This window comes from Pelecanus crispus, chromosome 3 (assembly GCF_030463565.1).
Source record: "Pelecanus crispus isolate bPelCri1 chromosome 3, bPelCri1.pri, whole genome shotgun sequence".
Classification (NCBI taxonomy): domain Eukaryota; kingdom Metazoa; phylum Chordata; class Aves; order Pelecaniformes; family Pelecanidae; genus Pelecanus; species Pelecanus crispus.
In genome coordinates, this window is record NC_134645.1 from 48,664,550 (window position 1) to 48,678,052 (window position 13,503).

The window sequence follows — 13,503 nt, forward strand, 5'->3', positions numbered from 1 at the left end:
GGATAAGAAGTAGCAATGATTCTTTTCAATGTCCATCCTTCTAGGATCATTTAATGCTCTTCTTCGAGAGTTGGTAGCAGAATTCACTTTGACAGACAACTCTGCTAATACAACCACATCACTCCTAAGGTCTCTTTGTCATTATGATGATAGTGTTCTTCTTGGCTCTTGGCTGCAGGAAACAGACCATAAATCAATTGAAGACCAGGTAATAAAAAACTAGAAGAATAGTGAATTGTCTGCACTATCTGTCTGTGTGATGTGTGTGTGTGGGAAGCCTTCTGAAACTGAAGGCTTCAAGCCTTGTTTTTAGTCTTATTTCAGAGGTTTGTTAGATGTAAGTCCTTCCATCTACAGTGTACTGTTTTGATTAAAAACTGCCTACAGCTGAGATATAAATTGCATAACGCTACTCATATGGTTGTGGTTAGTGAACTAACCTAATTTGTTTAAAACAAAACAACACTCCCCCCCCCCCCCCCCCCCCCCCCCCCCGATCTTCCTAGTCTAGCAGTTGTTCTCATATATTTTTTTGAACTGGCATAAACCTAAGTTCCACTTAACATGTTTTATAATGAAACTGCTGTCAAAGTATCAGTATTGCAAATGGCGTTAAAGCAAAACAAGACTTAACTGGTTTTATAGGTGTAGTATGAAATCTTATATGTCATTTGGAAGTGATGACACAATTTCATTGTCATTATAAGGAATTTGCTGCGCTTCTAAAAAAAGTGAGTCTTTGAAACATAGGAATTAAAAATTTAAAAAAATTAATTTAAAAAAATTAAAAAAAAATAAACAAAACAAGTATTGCTATGAGGGTCTCAATAAAATTTTTTCGGATCAACTGGTAATGTTGATCCAGTTATTTTTCATATGGCCTCTGGAGAAGGAATGTAGCATAGGGAACAATTTGTTAATATTAAACAGTTTAGAAAACTGTGTGCCTTCTCTTTGCTTTTCTAATTTGTGATGAATAGGAAGGGGCTGGCCACCTCTTCTCAAGCCTTTTCGCCTCATATATTTCAGGATTCAATGACATGAAGCAAAAATGTTTGTCTGTCTGGATATACCCACCAGCCTATCTCTGCCTTCATAATTCTGCTCTGATTTTTGATTTCTTGGTGAACTGTATTCCCTGGACAACTAACTGTTCTGAGCATTTGCTGAACTGTGCCATCATAAACCTTGCAACTCAGCTTCTCAGAAATTTGTTGGCGTAAGAAGGGGGGAGCTGAAAATGCCTCTTTTGCCACAGCCTATCTAATAATGGCAAGGTTTCTCAGAAGGCAGCTGTCTTGACTGAGCACATCCAAAAGCCAAGACTAATACCAAGTGTGAGAAACCAAGGGGAAACTGTTTCTGAGAAAAGATCAGCACATCAAAGCGAAAAAAGGGTTTTGTAAACTTCCCTTGTTTGTTGTGGTGGGTGTAGGAGACTTCCAGTGCAGTCTTCAATCCACAGAGCTTTCTGGGATGCTCCCCCTGCCTGTTTTTTTTTAAGTGTCACTGTTGGTAACTGAAGCCCTGTAGTGCACTACAGGATTCTCTTGTGCTCCGTCACATTTTAATTTTTAGAGATGTGGAGGTCTCAACAAATGTTTGCTCTGTTTTCTGACCTTTAAGAAAAATACAGAGCTACTAGATTCTAATTTTGTTTCACAATTGATAATTAACAAGTTATGAAAATAAGTTTTTCTTCAGAGAAAATCGATGATTGTTTAGTCGTGTTTCCTGAAAGAATGATGGTTAGGAAGTATTTTCATGATGATAGGAATGTTAGTTATTTTAGTGCTGTTTCTAAATCTTTCTGTGTAGGGAATCATTACAGCCAAAACTGATCATTTAATATGCTGTATTGTAACTTAATGCTCAAACAGAGAGTGTATGAATAACCTTTTTTCTGAAATGTCACTTTGAGTCAGAAGCTACTATTAGTACCAGAATTAATCTGGTTTTCTCTAATTTCCATCTCTGACTACCAGGAGTGATAGTTTGTGCATTTATCCAGCTGTTAACTGCTTTGACCCTCCAGGATTTAGCTTGCCATGTAAATGCTAGTGTGCATATGCATGGGGACACTGCAGTTGCATTCGGGCATTTGTAAGCTATTTTGTTGTTCTAAGCTACTGCAAACATGTTTTGGTTACCTCTGGTTCCAAATTTTATGTGCGAAGGTATATTCAGAGATATTTATATTATGTGGCATTTTGCAGCTTCAGCCAAACAGTGCCTCTGGAAGTGGTGCTTTGGAACATGATCCATCTTCTATTTATTTGCGCATCCCTGCTGGTGAAGCTGTACCTGGTCCCCTTCCTTTAGGAGTATCTGTCATCGATGCATCTGTGGCTCTCTTTGGTGTGGTTTTTCCTCATGTCTCTTACAAACATAGGTCAGTTTACATCAGTGTTCAGTTTCAAAATCTAATGCATTGTTCTCTGGAGAGTATTATGTTTCAATCTTTTTTCTTGAAATAAGAATCTACTTTGATATCAACTGTCTTTAAATTCAGAGTTCAGTATTTGGTGTTCATTGTGTCTCAGGATTCCAGAATATGTCTACTTAGTTTAGAAATAAGGTGATTTCCTCAATTTTATCAATTTTGAAGATTACGGTTCAGAGATGGAGACTAGAGTCTTCTCTCCTCTTACTGCATTTAACAGTAGTAATTTCCTGCAAAAATATCCATTGCAATTAACTTCAATCAACCTTGAAACCATAGCAGTGGCATCCATTGAATTAAATTTGGCTTCCATGAGTAAGACCATTTGATTTATACTCAGCAAATGATTTTATGTGTGATGAAAAAGAGGGAATGGACTTCAGCTTATTTTCCTTTGTGTTCCACATTACCTTTGCAGAGTTACGAGTTGTCAGTACTACTTTTGTCATTCAGTTTAGCTAATTCATCACTGAGCACAGAGTGAAAGCAGCTCTAAGATGCGTTTTAAAGTAAAATTATCCTTCAGTGCAATCCTGATGGGAACAGTTTTTTCTTAGCAGTCAGTCTCATTTTGCAGTAAGTGTAGGATAGACTTGAGGCCAGCTTGCAGTAATTCAACTTGATCTCTATCTGTTGTTAGCTATGGAAAGAGTTGGCTCGCGAACTGCCAAGTAGTTAAGAATGCAGATTATTCATTATATTCCTGTTCTTGGTATCTTCTAGGGAGTACTCCTCCCAATAACACTTTCTGGCATGGTTAAATGGGGGGAAAATGAAGGTTAAATGGGGAAAACAATAGGAACAATGATAGCAATATGGAGGGTAACACTATTTTGAATGGTAGTGGAGAGGCAGCATTTTTCCACTCTTGTCCTCATAGCTTTCTAGTTATACAGCCAAATGTATCTGAAGACTTACTTCCTCTTGGCATTTTCTTCAAAAGGAATAGTAAACATTTGTGGTTGAGCTAAAAAAACCAGCAAAAGGACGTTCAGAATAACTCTACCCTTTCTACCTAAAGTGAATACCTTCTGCAGCCCCTGAAGCATAAATTCTGTGACTGAACTTAAAAGGCCCTTTTGTTGTGTGCTTTTTTTTTACCAGCTGTGTTTTAGTTTGTATTTTGAAAGAATATCACTTAAATTGTGTTCTTTTCCTTTGTTTTAGATTACAGATGTTGGATCACTTTGCTGAATGTGTGAAGCAGGCTAAAGGTGTTCGCCAGCAAGCCGTGCAGCTTAATATCTTTACTGCTGTTCTTAGTGCCTTGAAGGTAAAACTTGTAAACTTATAATGGATGCCAAAGTTCAGCAGTTTGATTCATCAATTTATGTTCAATACAAAAGACTGTTAGAAGAATGTTACTAAAGGTACCACTTAAACATTCAGAATTTTGAAAATACCAGAATTGAATTTTTTTCAGATATTAGTGTGAGCTCTTCTCTGTATGTATCAGTCCAGAGAGAATAGAGTCCAGAGAACAGATGAGGCTCGCGTAGTCAGTATTCTGTGGTGTTCAGACTGTCTTTTTTTTTTTTCCTTTTTAAATCCTCTAGTTTTATTTGCACTGTACTCATGGATTTAAGTACTTTGTCATATGTACTTAAAAACACCCTCATGTCATAGAGTATTTTGCAGATGAGGCTCATGGAAATAAAAACAAAAATAGGTTTGGGTTTCCATTTTGGATGTCTTAATTTTTTCTTCTTAAGACTCCCTAATATCCCACAGAATTCTAGATGCTTATGTCCAGTCCCGCTTACTTCAGTTACAGCTCTGTGTTCTCTGTCTACACTTGGAGATCCAGCCTCATGCTATCAAGTCAGGAAGCTAGACAGCAGGTCACAAATAATATTCCTGAGAAATACTTGGTTTCAGTGACTTGCATTGCCTCAGGGCTTTGTGGAACAGTGTCTTAGAGTGTAGGATTTTCTTTCTATTAGCCAAACTTCTTAAGGCATTTCTAGTTTTTTCCTGATGCTGTTTTTATATAGTTTCCAATTCACGAGTCTGTTGGACAACATCTGTCATTGTCATCCTTGTTCATCTTCAGAGCAACTAAGGCCTGTGCACTGAGGAAGCTACCCTCATAGAAGTGCCAGCCTGTAACTAAAGATTGGATGAGTTTCTTCTTGCCTGACTTCTGCCATAAAACAAATGGCTGCCTAGTTTAAGCTAATTGTTACCAGGGCTCCATGTCCTTGGTTGATGGGCAAAATACATTGACAAAACAGCACCTCTCTTCCTTGCTTTGTTCTTAGTAATTTGAACCATGTTGGTACAAGTTGAAAAGTAGATTCTGAGGCAGATGCTGGAGTTTCCCATGCCATGCCAAATGGCCAAAGAATTGTCAAAATTGAGCTGAAATGAGGATTTTGGAAGAGAAAATGAGAATCTGTGGCAGAGCCATCAACTTCTTCCTCTATAATACATGTAGTGTTTGTATTTTACATGTGTTTATTTTTCCCGAAGTAAAAGACTTCTTCAAAGTTGTAGTGAAAGGTGATGTACTATTAAGGAAATATGTGAGCCAGAGAAGCTGCAGAAGCAGTGTTTAGTGTTACTGTTCTATAGAATGTTCATATAACAGGCTGTATAAATGTTTGCAAAGATGTGATTATTAAGAAAAAAATATTTTCATGTGCCTAAAATGTCTTCGATTTAAGTGATTCGTGCAGAAACATAACTGAGCTGTGGTTTTCCTGTCTGACAGAAAGAGATGTTGCAGTTAGATTTTAAAGCTTCTCTTTTTTCCTGGGGTGTCCTGTGTAAAGCTAGCTCAGATTCAGTAGCACTAGGGCGCATGTAGCACTGTAATGCATTTCATAAAAAAGACTGGTGCAACAGGTCTTCCTGTATGTGAAATAGTCTTATGTTTGCCAACACTCTACCTGTGTTGTTGATTTTGAGTTTTAAATGTTTTCAACCAGCATATTTTAGGATAAATGACCACAAATTTAAACAAAAATAAAAGTGCATAATTTTTAATTGAAAGTACAGTAAAATTGCTGTTATATCTCTCCTGCTTTGGAGTGGTGTTTTTCATTTTTTTTTTTCATGTAGGGTTTAGCTGAAAATAAAAGCACATTAGGACCAGAAGAAGTCCGCAAATCTGCTCTGACACTGGTAATGGGTGCCCTTGATAATCCTAACCCTATTTTGAGATGTGCAGCAGGCGAAGCTCTTGGTAGAATGGCTCAGGTGGTTGGAGAAGCCTCTTTCATTGCTAGAATGGCTCAATACAGTTTTGATAAGTAAGTTGGTTTTGATTCAGAAAATTAAATAAAAATATAATTTAACATAGTTTGGAAGATTCCTCTACTAAATACCATATTGATTATTCTCTTCATGCTTGATTGCTATGATTATGTAGAACTAACAGACCTTCAAAAAGAGCCTTCTCTTTTTGATTTCTTTCATGTGATTCTTCCAGGAATAAAAGCTGAGTTGTTAAACTACTTGGAATGTGAAATGATACCAATGAATAATTTTTGATGAGTTACTTGAAAGTGGCTAAACTGCTTCAGATAGTTAAATGCAGCTTACACTAAGCGTGTCTGTAATATGAATTGTGTGATAGTGATTCTGTTTCATCAAAACATTCTCTTTAAATATTGATTTAACTTACCTACTGGCCCATAATTTTTTTCCATATTCTGTTGTTAATCTCGGGTCTTTAGAAAGATGCCTGGTAGATATAACAAGACAACATGTTTCCCAATTTTTGGCTTAAATTTAAGATATCAGCCTGTCTGTGAATCAGAATGCACTTGCCTCAGGGCTGCAGCCCATGTTTTTGGCTGGCCAGGCTGCATGCACATAGCCTCAGTCCAGCTCTCCTACCTCTGGGTAATTAAATTTTTCCCATCATTTCATCTTGTAATAAAGGACATAATCTTTACTGTCTTTCCTTGAATTTCTATTACTGGGACTATTTCCTTGGTTTCTTATGTAGGATTCAAGTTGTTAATGGTTGCCAGTCTGTTGACACTGTCAAGTAATTTTTTTATATTTGAGATTTGCATTTACTTTGTTAACTGATGGCTAAGAGCATGCTTGCATCTCACATACAGACAACCAGAGGGGAAAAAAAAAACCTTTCATTGTTCTAATTAGGATATCCTTCTTTTCTTTCTCTTCCCCACCCCCCAAAAAGGTTTTAATTAAAAAGTTATGTCTGCAGCGTGCAATGAGAAGCAGAAATATTGTGGAAAATACTCAAGTCACTTCTTCATACAAATAGGTCATTCAGAATGATACTCATTCTCCTTTAGTTTCATTAATAAAACACTATTTAAAACAAAAAGGTTATTGGAAAAGTCATAGAACTTGGCTGTAGAAGAAAACAGCTGTATTAAAAAGTTACTCAGTTGACTTTGCAGTGGAAGACGTAGCTGTGGATTCCTTTGTCATTTTCTCAATATGTGTTGTAATTTTTCCGTTCTTGATTCCATTTCACTGCAGTGGTCTAGCAGTGACTTTTCTGATTATTAAACTAGCCTGCTGTGAAACACTGGTAACCACTAGATTTTTTTCCTATATTCTTTTACTTCCAAAACTGTTTGTCATCTAAAATGTCAAGTTCTGACCAGGAAGAAAGAAAATTACTTTTAAAATATTTCCCCCCACCTCCACTTGCCTTATATATAATCTGCTTTAATAGCAATACAGGTTAAGTACATTGGTTTTGCTTTTGTTGTTAAGGCTTCTCAAGATCTTGTAAGGTGGCCTGCAAAATTCTGTTAGCACTGTTATGGTACTTGAAGGCTTCTTTGTAACAAACTTAGTGAATTACATTATTTCCTTTTATTTAAACATTGATAGGTTAAAATCTGCTCGAGATGTTGTATCAAGAACAGGCCATTCTTTGGCTCTGGGCTGTCTCCATCGGTATGTTGGTGGTATAGGTTCTGGACAGCATCTGAAAACTAGCGTCAGTATTCTCTTGGCTTTGGCACAAGATGGAACCTCTCCTGAAGTCCAGGTAAAAACACAGTCACCACAAAACTACTTCAAAATGTTCAGGGTTAAAATAAAAAATTAAATTTCCTGCTCAGATGTTCTTTAATAGAGATTGTCATATATAAGCCAAATCTTACAGAGGCAGCATATGAGAGGGAGTGTGAAGAAAGTGGAACTTTCCTAATAAACTCTTACAGTACAGAATTCCAAATGTGTATTGCAATTAAAATATAACCTTACTGTTAGTTAGGGAGGCAGTTGCAAGTGGTCACATTAATTCAGACTGACAAGTGTCTGCTTGTCAGCTGAGCCAGAGTAATTCACTGTGGGCATATTCTGAACTGACCGTAATTGTGAAGCAAAATGTGTTAGTTGTACCTTAGCTGCCTAAACTGAAGTTTTTAATGGTTAACGTGATCAGTTACTGGAGTCTTAGGTGATGAGCAGGAGTTTTCTTTGCCAAGTAATTTCCATATATGTGATACTGTGAATACAGTATGGCAGTACATCATCTTTGTTGTCATATTATGACAACAAAAATGTGTTGCAAGCTAAACTGCAGTTAGGGGACAGAAGGGGAACCTAGTAGAAGACAAGTCCAAGACAAGGCAAAGGCAGGGAGGGGTTTTTATCCACTATGGACTATAGACATGTGGAGTCTCACAAGAAGACAACTTGACTGCTAAAAGTTGCTAGTAGAGCAAAAAGGGGACAAACATGCTGCTGAAAGACCAATGCCTTTGGAGTTGCTGAATATGTATAAACTGCACAGTTCAGAAAGTTTCCTAAGTTGAAAATACTTGAAAATTCGGAGAATACGCTGTCTTTACTCTTCCAGGAGAAATTTGAGGGGTCAGTGTCTTGGTCTGTCTTCACTCTCCCTTAAGCATCTGTTTGTGGCTGCTGCTGTAGAAAGAAGAGAGGGCTAGATGGACCAGTACACCTGTCTTTACAGTAAGAAGTTGAATATTAGAGGGAAAAGTGCTGATTTTTTTTTTTTCTCCAGCAATGAGATCTATCAAAGCACTAGAACAGAAGAATTACTTAAGAAGGGGGGAAAAAAAGAAACCTTTTTAGAGTAAAAGCAAGCGTCTTTTCTGTAATTACTGTTCTTCAAAGTTTATGATGTAATTGCATGATATAACAGGTAATTTTTTGTCATTCTTTTCACAAGTTACTGCAAGGAAATGATCATCCGGAATAGTGACTGACTGTTACGCTTTAGCAGCAGAAAGCTGTGTGCCACCCATGAGTAGGGGCATTTTATACCCACAGATAGAGAAGCTGAAGCCCCCAGTAACTATACAGAATTATACTTCCACTTTGATTTAAATTGTTAACTTGATAGAACATGTAATATAGTATCTTCTTATTTCTTTTCCTCCGGGCAATAAAAAAAATAATCAAATAATAGTGAAGCTTCTCACTTGGGAAAACAAGCCTAATTTTGTGTGGAGATAATGTTTAAAAACAATAATCTATAAATACAATTTAAAGTCTTTTTTAAATTTCCTTAGTTTATTTAAAGTAAGACAAAGTCCAGTTTGCATATGTAACTTACTTCATGTGTGAGTAAGTAGTTTTGAGGCATATAATTGTATACCGTTCACTTAAAAAAACAAAAAGGAAAGGGTTACTTCTTCATGAAAAAAAATGTGAGGTGTATAGGGGAAGCCCAGGTGGAACTTGCATACCTGCCTTATTTTCTGTTGAGAGTACAACACCAGGCCACTGAAAAGCTAAGCTTTTAAATCTCATCCCTCACTAGATCAGCATGGTTACACAGAAACTGTATGGGAATACGAGTAATGGAAATTTGCAGGAATGAAAGGATAAGCTGTAATGTGCTACCATGTGGTTAGGACTGTAGAAGTACTTATGTGATTGCTAGTGCTAATGGTTTTTGGGTTGCATCAGAAAGGATTAAAAAAAGAGTAGTTTTAAAGGCAGGTTTTCCAGCTCATTCCTAAGAGTCTAGATTTATAACCATAACATTCTTTTAAGTTAGTATTTTCAATGCAATTGCATCATGTATTTAATGGAAGAAAATTCTGAAATAAGATAATTTAGTAGGATATTATGGAGAGATAGCTAATGTTTTCAGGTCTGTCAGAGGAATTGATTTCCTATGAAATGTCAGTGACCAAAAAGACTGTCCCCTCACCCATTTCTTGCTTTGGCAATTGCAATAAATTATTTTGCTCTCTTATTATTTAATTATCTTGCAACTGAAATAGGTTGATCTTCCACCATTTTGTTTTCTCATCCTGTAGTACACTGACTGTGAACAGCACTGCGTGCTTCTCTTGTACCTTCTAATAAGAAAATTAATTAGAAAATGCACATGAATCTTCAACTTGTCATGCAAATCAGTTTCTACTGGAATGTCAAAGGCAGTCCCCAGTAAGGACTTTGTCAACTGCCCATTTCAGACTCTACATCCAGTTTTACAGTGGAATGATTCTCTTTTTTTCTGTTGGTTTTGGGGTTTTTTTTAAGTGGGTGTGGTGTTTGTGTTTGTATTTTTCTACCTCAAAGCACTTAACCATTTTTTGCTCAAATTCTTTGTCATCTTCATCTCCATTATCCCCAAAACTGCTGATAGCCAGGGAGTATGCTAGAGATATTTAAACTCCCAGGTGATTGATTGAGATTCTGAGACCTTTGAAACACTTCTGGAGTCAGAGTAGCTAACTAGACATGTTTAAGCAAGGACGTACAGAGCTAGGCTCAGTCTGCATACAAAATCGTTTAAATTTCCTAAATCTATTACTGAAAAATATTCCTTTGTGGTGTTTGTTTTTTTTTTTTTTTGATAGACCTGGTCTCTCCATTCACTTGCTTTGATAGTAGATTCTAGTGGACCAATGTACCGTGGATACGTGGAGCCAACGCTTTCTCTGGTTCTTACTCTGCTCTTAACTGTTCCACCATCGCATACAGAAGTACATCAATGCTTAGGTCGATGTCTTGGAGCTATAATAACTACTGTTGGGCCTGAGCTGCAAGGTTAGTGGGAATTTGAAGAGAAATCAAAAAAATCTAACTTGTATAAAGATAATATGTTGCAATCTTAAATGGAAGAAAATAAATTTTTGTTTGTTCCAGTTGCAGGCGGGGGTGAGGGGATGTTGACAAATTCAGTTACAGTCCTGCAAGCAACCTCACTTCTGATCCTACTTATGACTGCTTGGGGCTTTTTTTGACTGCAGTTTGAGATTTGTATAAAGAAGTTGCAGTGGTGTATGGTGTTCTGACTAATGGCAAATTTGCATGGTAGATAAAAGATGAAAAACACCCTTGCTGCATATGTTTTTGTGTATGGGGCAAGAGGCAAGATTTTTCCTCTGCTTTTTCAACATGCATTAATTTTATTTTTAACTGATGGCAAGAGCTTAAGTTTGGCATAATTGATAATATTGTGAACTGTAACTCATTTCCACTCATTCCTGGTATTCTTAGATCGCTGTACCTTACAAGAGAATAAGATCTTGTCATGCCAAACACTATATCTGAAATTCTGTGTGTCAGATAGCAAAACCACAGATCTGTAACTTCGTCTAACTGGGATTTTTAGGAATATTTATAGGATGGTTTTTGATGCAGTGCCAGAGAGCTAGCTGCTAGTGAAATTTTAACTCTAAATAACTGGACTTAAATTTCTAGTTATGAAAAATTTCTAGGTGGTTTAATTGAACTTGTGTATCTGCTTGCTGTGTGTTAACCTTTTGATCTGGAATGTCATTAACTTTTTAAATAAACAACAACTTATGTAGAATGTCTTCTGCATGTTACATTTTTCTGTAATTCAAGATTTTTTATGAACCTGATGCAGGTTAATACTTAAAATACAGAATGGGATTATTTTTCAAATTAAATACTGTTCTTTTGAATGCTTGTCCTATTAGAGCAGTGCAGCTTATCTAATGCAGCTAACTAAAATCACCTGCATTCATGTATATTAGCTTAAGTGCTACCTGATATTTTAAGAAATGGTTTGGTGCATGAAGTGTTGCCCATATATGTAGAATGAAAGAGACTTTCAAAACTGAAATTCAGATAACTGAATGGTTTCATGTCCTGGGAAGATATTCTCAAAATATTTCTGACTGAACATCATTGATCCAAAATTTCATTTGGACGGTATGTTGTTTAACTGAGCTAACAAAGGGATACTGACACACTTTGTAGTGTTTCTTTGAAGTTGTGTAGATACTAATTTGCGGTAGGAATTCAGAAAAGTTGCATGTTAATCTGTGAACTTGGAAGCATTAAAAGTTGTTGTTTCTCAAAGGCTTAAAGTCTACAGTTGTCACACAAATTTTGCTGTGTTAAGGGTATCATATTACATCATTAGGTAACGGAGCTACAATTTCAACAATCCGTTCTTCCTGTTTGGTGGGATGTGCAATCACACAAGACCATTCAGACTCGCTTGTTCAGGCAGCTGCCATATCCTGCCTTCAGCAGCTTCATATGTTTGCACCACGGCATGTCAACCTGTCCAGTCTGGTTCCCAGTCTTTGTGTGAGTACAAAATGCATCCCTTTTGTTTCTCAGAGTGTTATGTACATGCTTGGCTAGAGGGCAGGAGAAGCACTTAGCAAGATGTCAAGGGTACCCATAGGTAATAAACAAGCCACATTTGCCAAAACACTGGAGTGCAATAAAAGGATGTCTGTCTCCAAGCCATTTTGGATCTTTTCAGAATGCTGCCCAAATTGAAGTCATAGGGTCTGATTCTCTTTCACCTGAGATAGCACAAGATAGCAAGCATTTATATATACTGTGACTGACTAAAAAGAGGCTGCAACGCTCCATTTCCTCCAACTGATTGCATGCATAGAGGGAAGCGAGTGAGTTGGGGAAAGGTAGGAGATTTTAGATTTATTTCACCACTGTCAGCATAGTAGATGTTGACATTCAAATTCTTGCGCTGCTGTTGTTAGCATTGCTTTCTCTGTCCATTAGCATTCTGTCAGCAAAACATGGCTTAAGCCTGGAAGTGAGGCAGAGGCTGGAACCCCATACATACCAAACAGAACTGTAAGAGGAAAGGTGGTGTGTGTGGGTGTGCCTTTTGCTGCTTTTTTTTTAATTATTGTTACTACTATTTTTAAAAGTATGTTTTAGAGGTTCAGCAGTCCAATACTGAGAAATTGGAAAAGCTTCTCCCTAATGTCTGTTGGATGTTTTGCAAAGTTCTTTGTGTCATTCTTTGTGGAACTGGTGGTTCTGTGTGACCTGAAGGAGTGCGATCCTACTTACGTCAATATTGGAACTTTTTCTTAATCTGCCATCCAGACTTTCCCTAGTGCATTCTCTCATTGTTACATGCTTCCCCCCCTGTGCTTACCCTTGCTTTCCCCGCCCCCACTCTGGAGCACTCTTGGGAGTGCAGTGTTTTCCCTGAATCTGTCACTTGTCCTTTCACAAAGTTTTGCATGAAAGAGGTGCAACGTACCCAAAAGTAGGTAGGCCTTTTTGTATGAATACTATGTACTACACGACAGACAATCCCTATAGCCATTTACTCTCTACGTACTAGTGGGTAATATTACAGACAATGAAGTTCTTACGTGAAGACGTTTGCCAGGGTTTTCTTCTGTCTCTTTCCGGCTCCTTTATGGTCCTCTGCTAAACAAAAGCTATTTTCCTCCTCTTTTCTGATATTCCTTACTTCCAAGTCATACTTAGTTTGGTAAGTTTTCCTCTCAATTGTCTTGTGCATTTCTTTATACTGCAAATATGTAGATATATAGGCAAGGTCTGCCTTACCTGCCCCATTAGCAAAATCTTCACTGCTTTCTAACTCACTTTTGAATGGAATTAATGCCAAATTTAAACCACAGAGTTCCACAATCTAGTTTCATTTCTTCTTCCTGTATTGACTTCATAACCACTAGTTGGTTGTTTTGTAACTTAAACAGGGCAGTACTCTTTCCATTAATTAAACCTCCCAAATGTTCTGTATTTTAGTTCCATTAAAACAACCTCAGTGTGATATTTGGAGGTTCTTTAAAGCCTGCTTGTTTTTTCAGGACTAAAATCTTGTGTATTCATATGTGGAATAAAGATCTACTGTTAAAATGCTTTAT

The 13,503-nt window shown here is 37.0% G+C and overlaps 1 protein-coding gene across 3 annotated transcripts in view; it reads left to right on the forward strand.

The window, feature by feature from the left end:
• HEATR5B (HEAT repeat containing 5B) overlaps positions 1-13,503 on the forward strand; it is a 66,494-nt gene that overhangs the window by 19,014 nt on the left and 33,977 nt on the right. For all 3 annotated transcript variants that reach the window (XM_075707030.1, XM_075707031.1, XM_075707032.1), the window contains 7 exons: positions 45-208; positions 2,217-2,392; positions 3,611-3,716; positions 5,507-5,697; positions 7,268-7,427; positions 10,225-10,414; positions 11,763-11,932. In XM_075707030.1, coding sequence (XP_075563145.1) covers positions 45-208; positions 2,217-2,392; positions 3,611-3,716; positions 5,507-5,697; positions 7,268-7,427; positions 10,225-10,414; positions 11,763-11,932 — 1,157 coding nt within the window. The remainder of the gene's footprint in view (positions 1-44; positions 209-2,216; positions 2,393-3,610; positions 3,717-5,506; positions 5,698-7,267; positions 7,428-10,224; positions 10,415-11,762; positions 11,933-13,503) is intronic.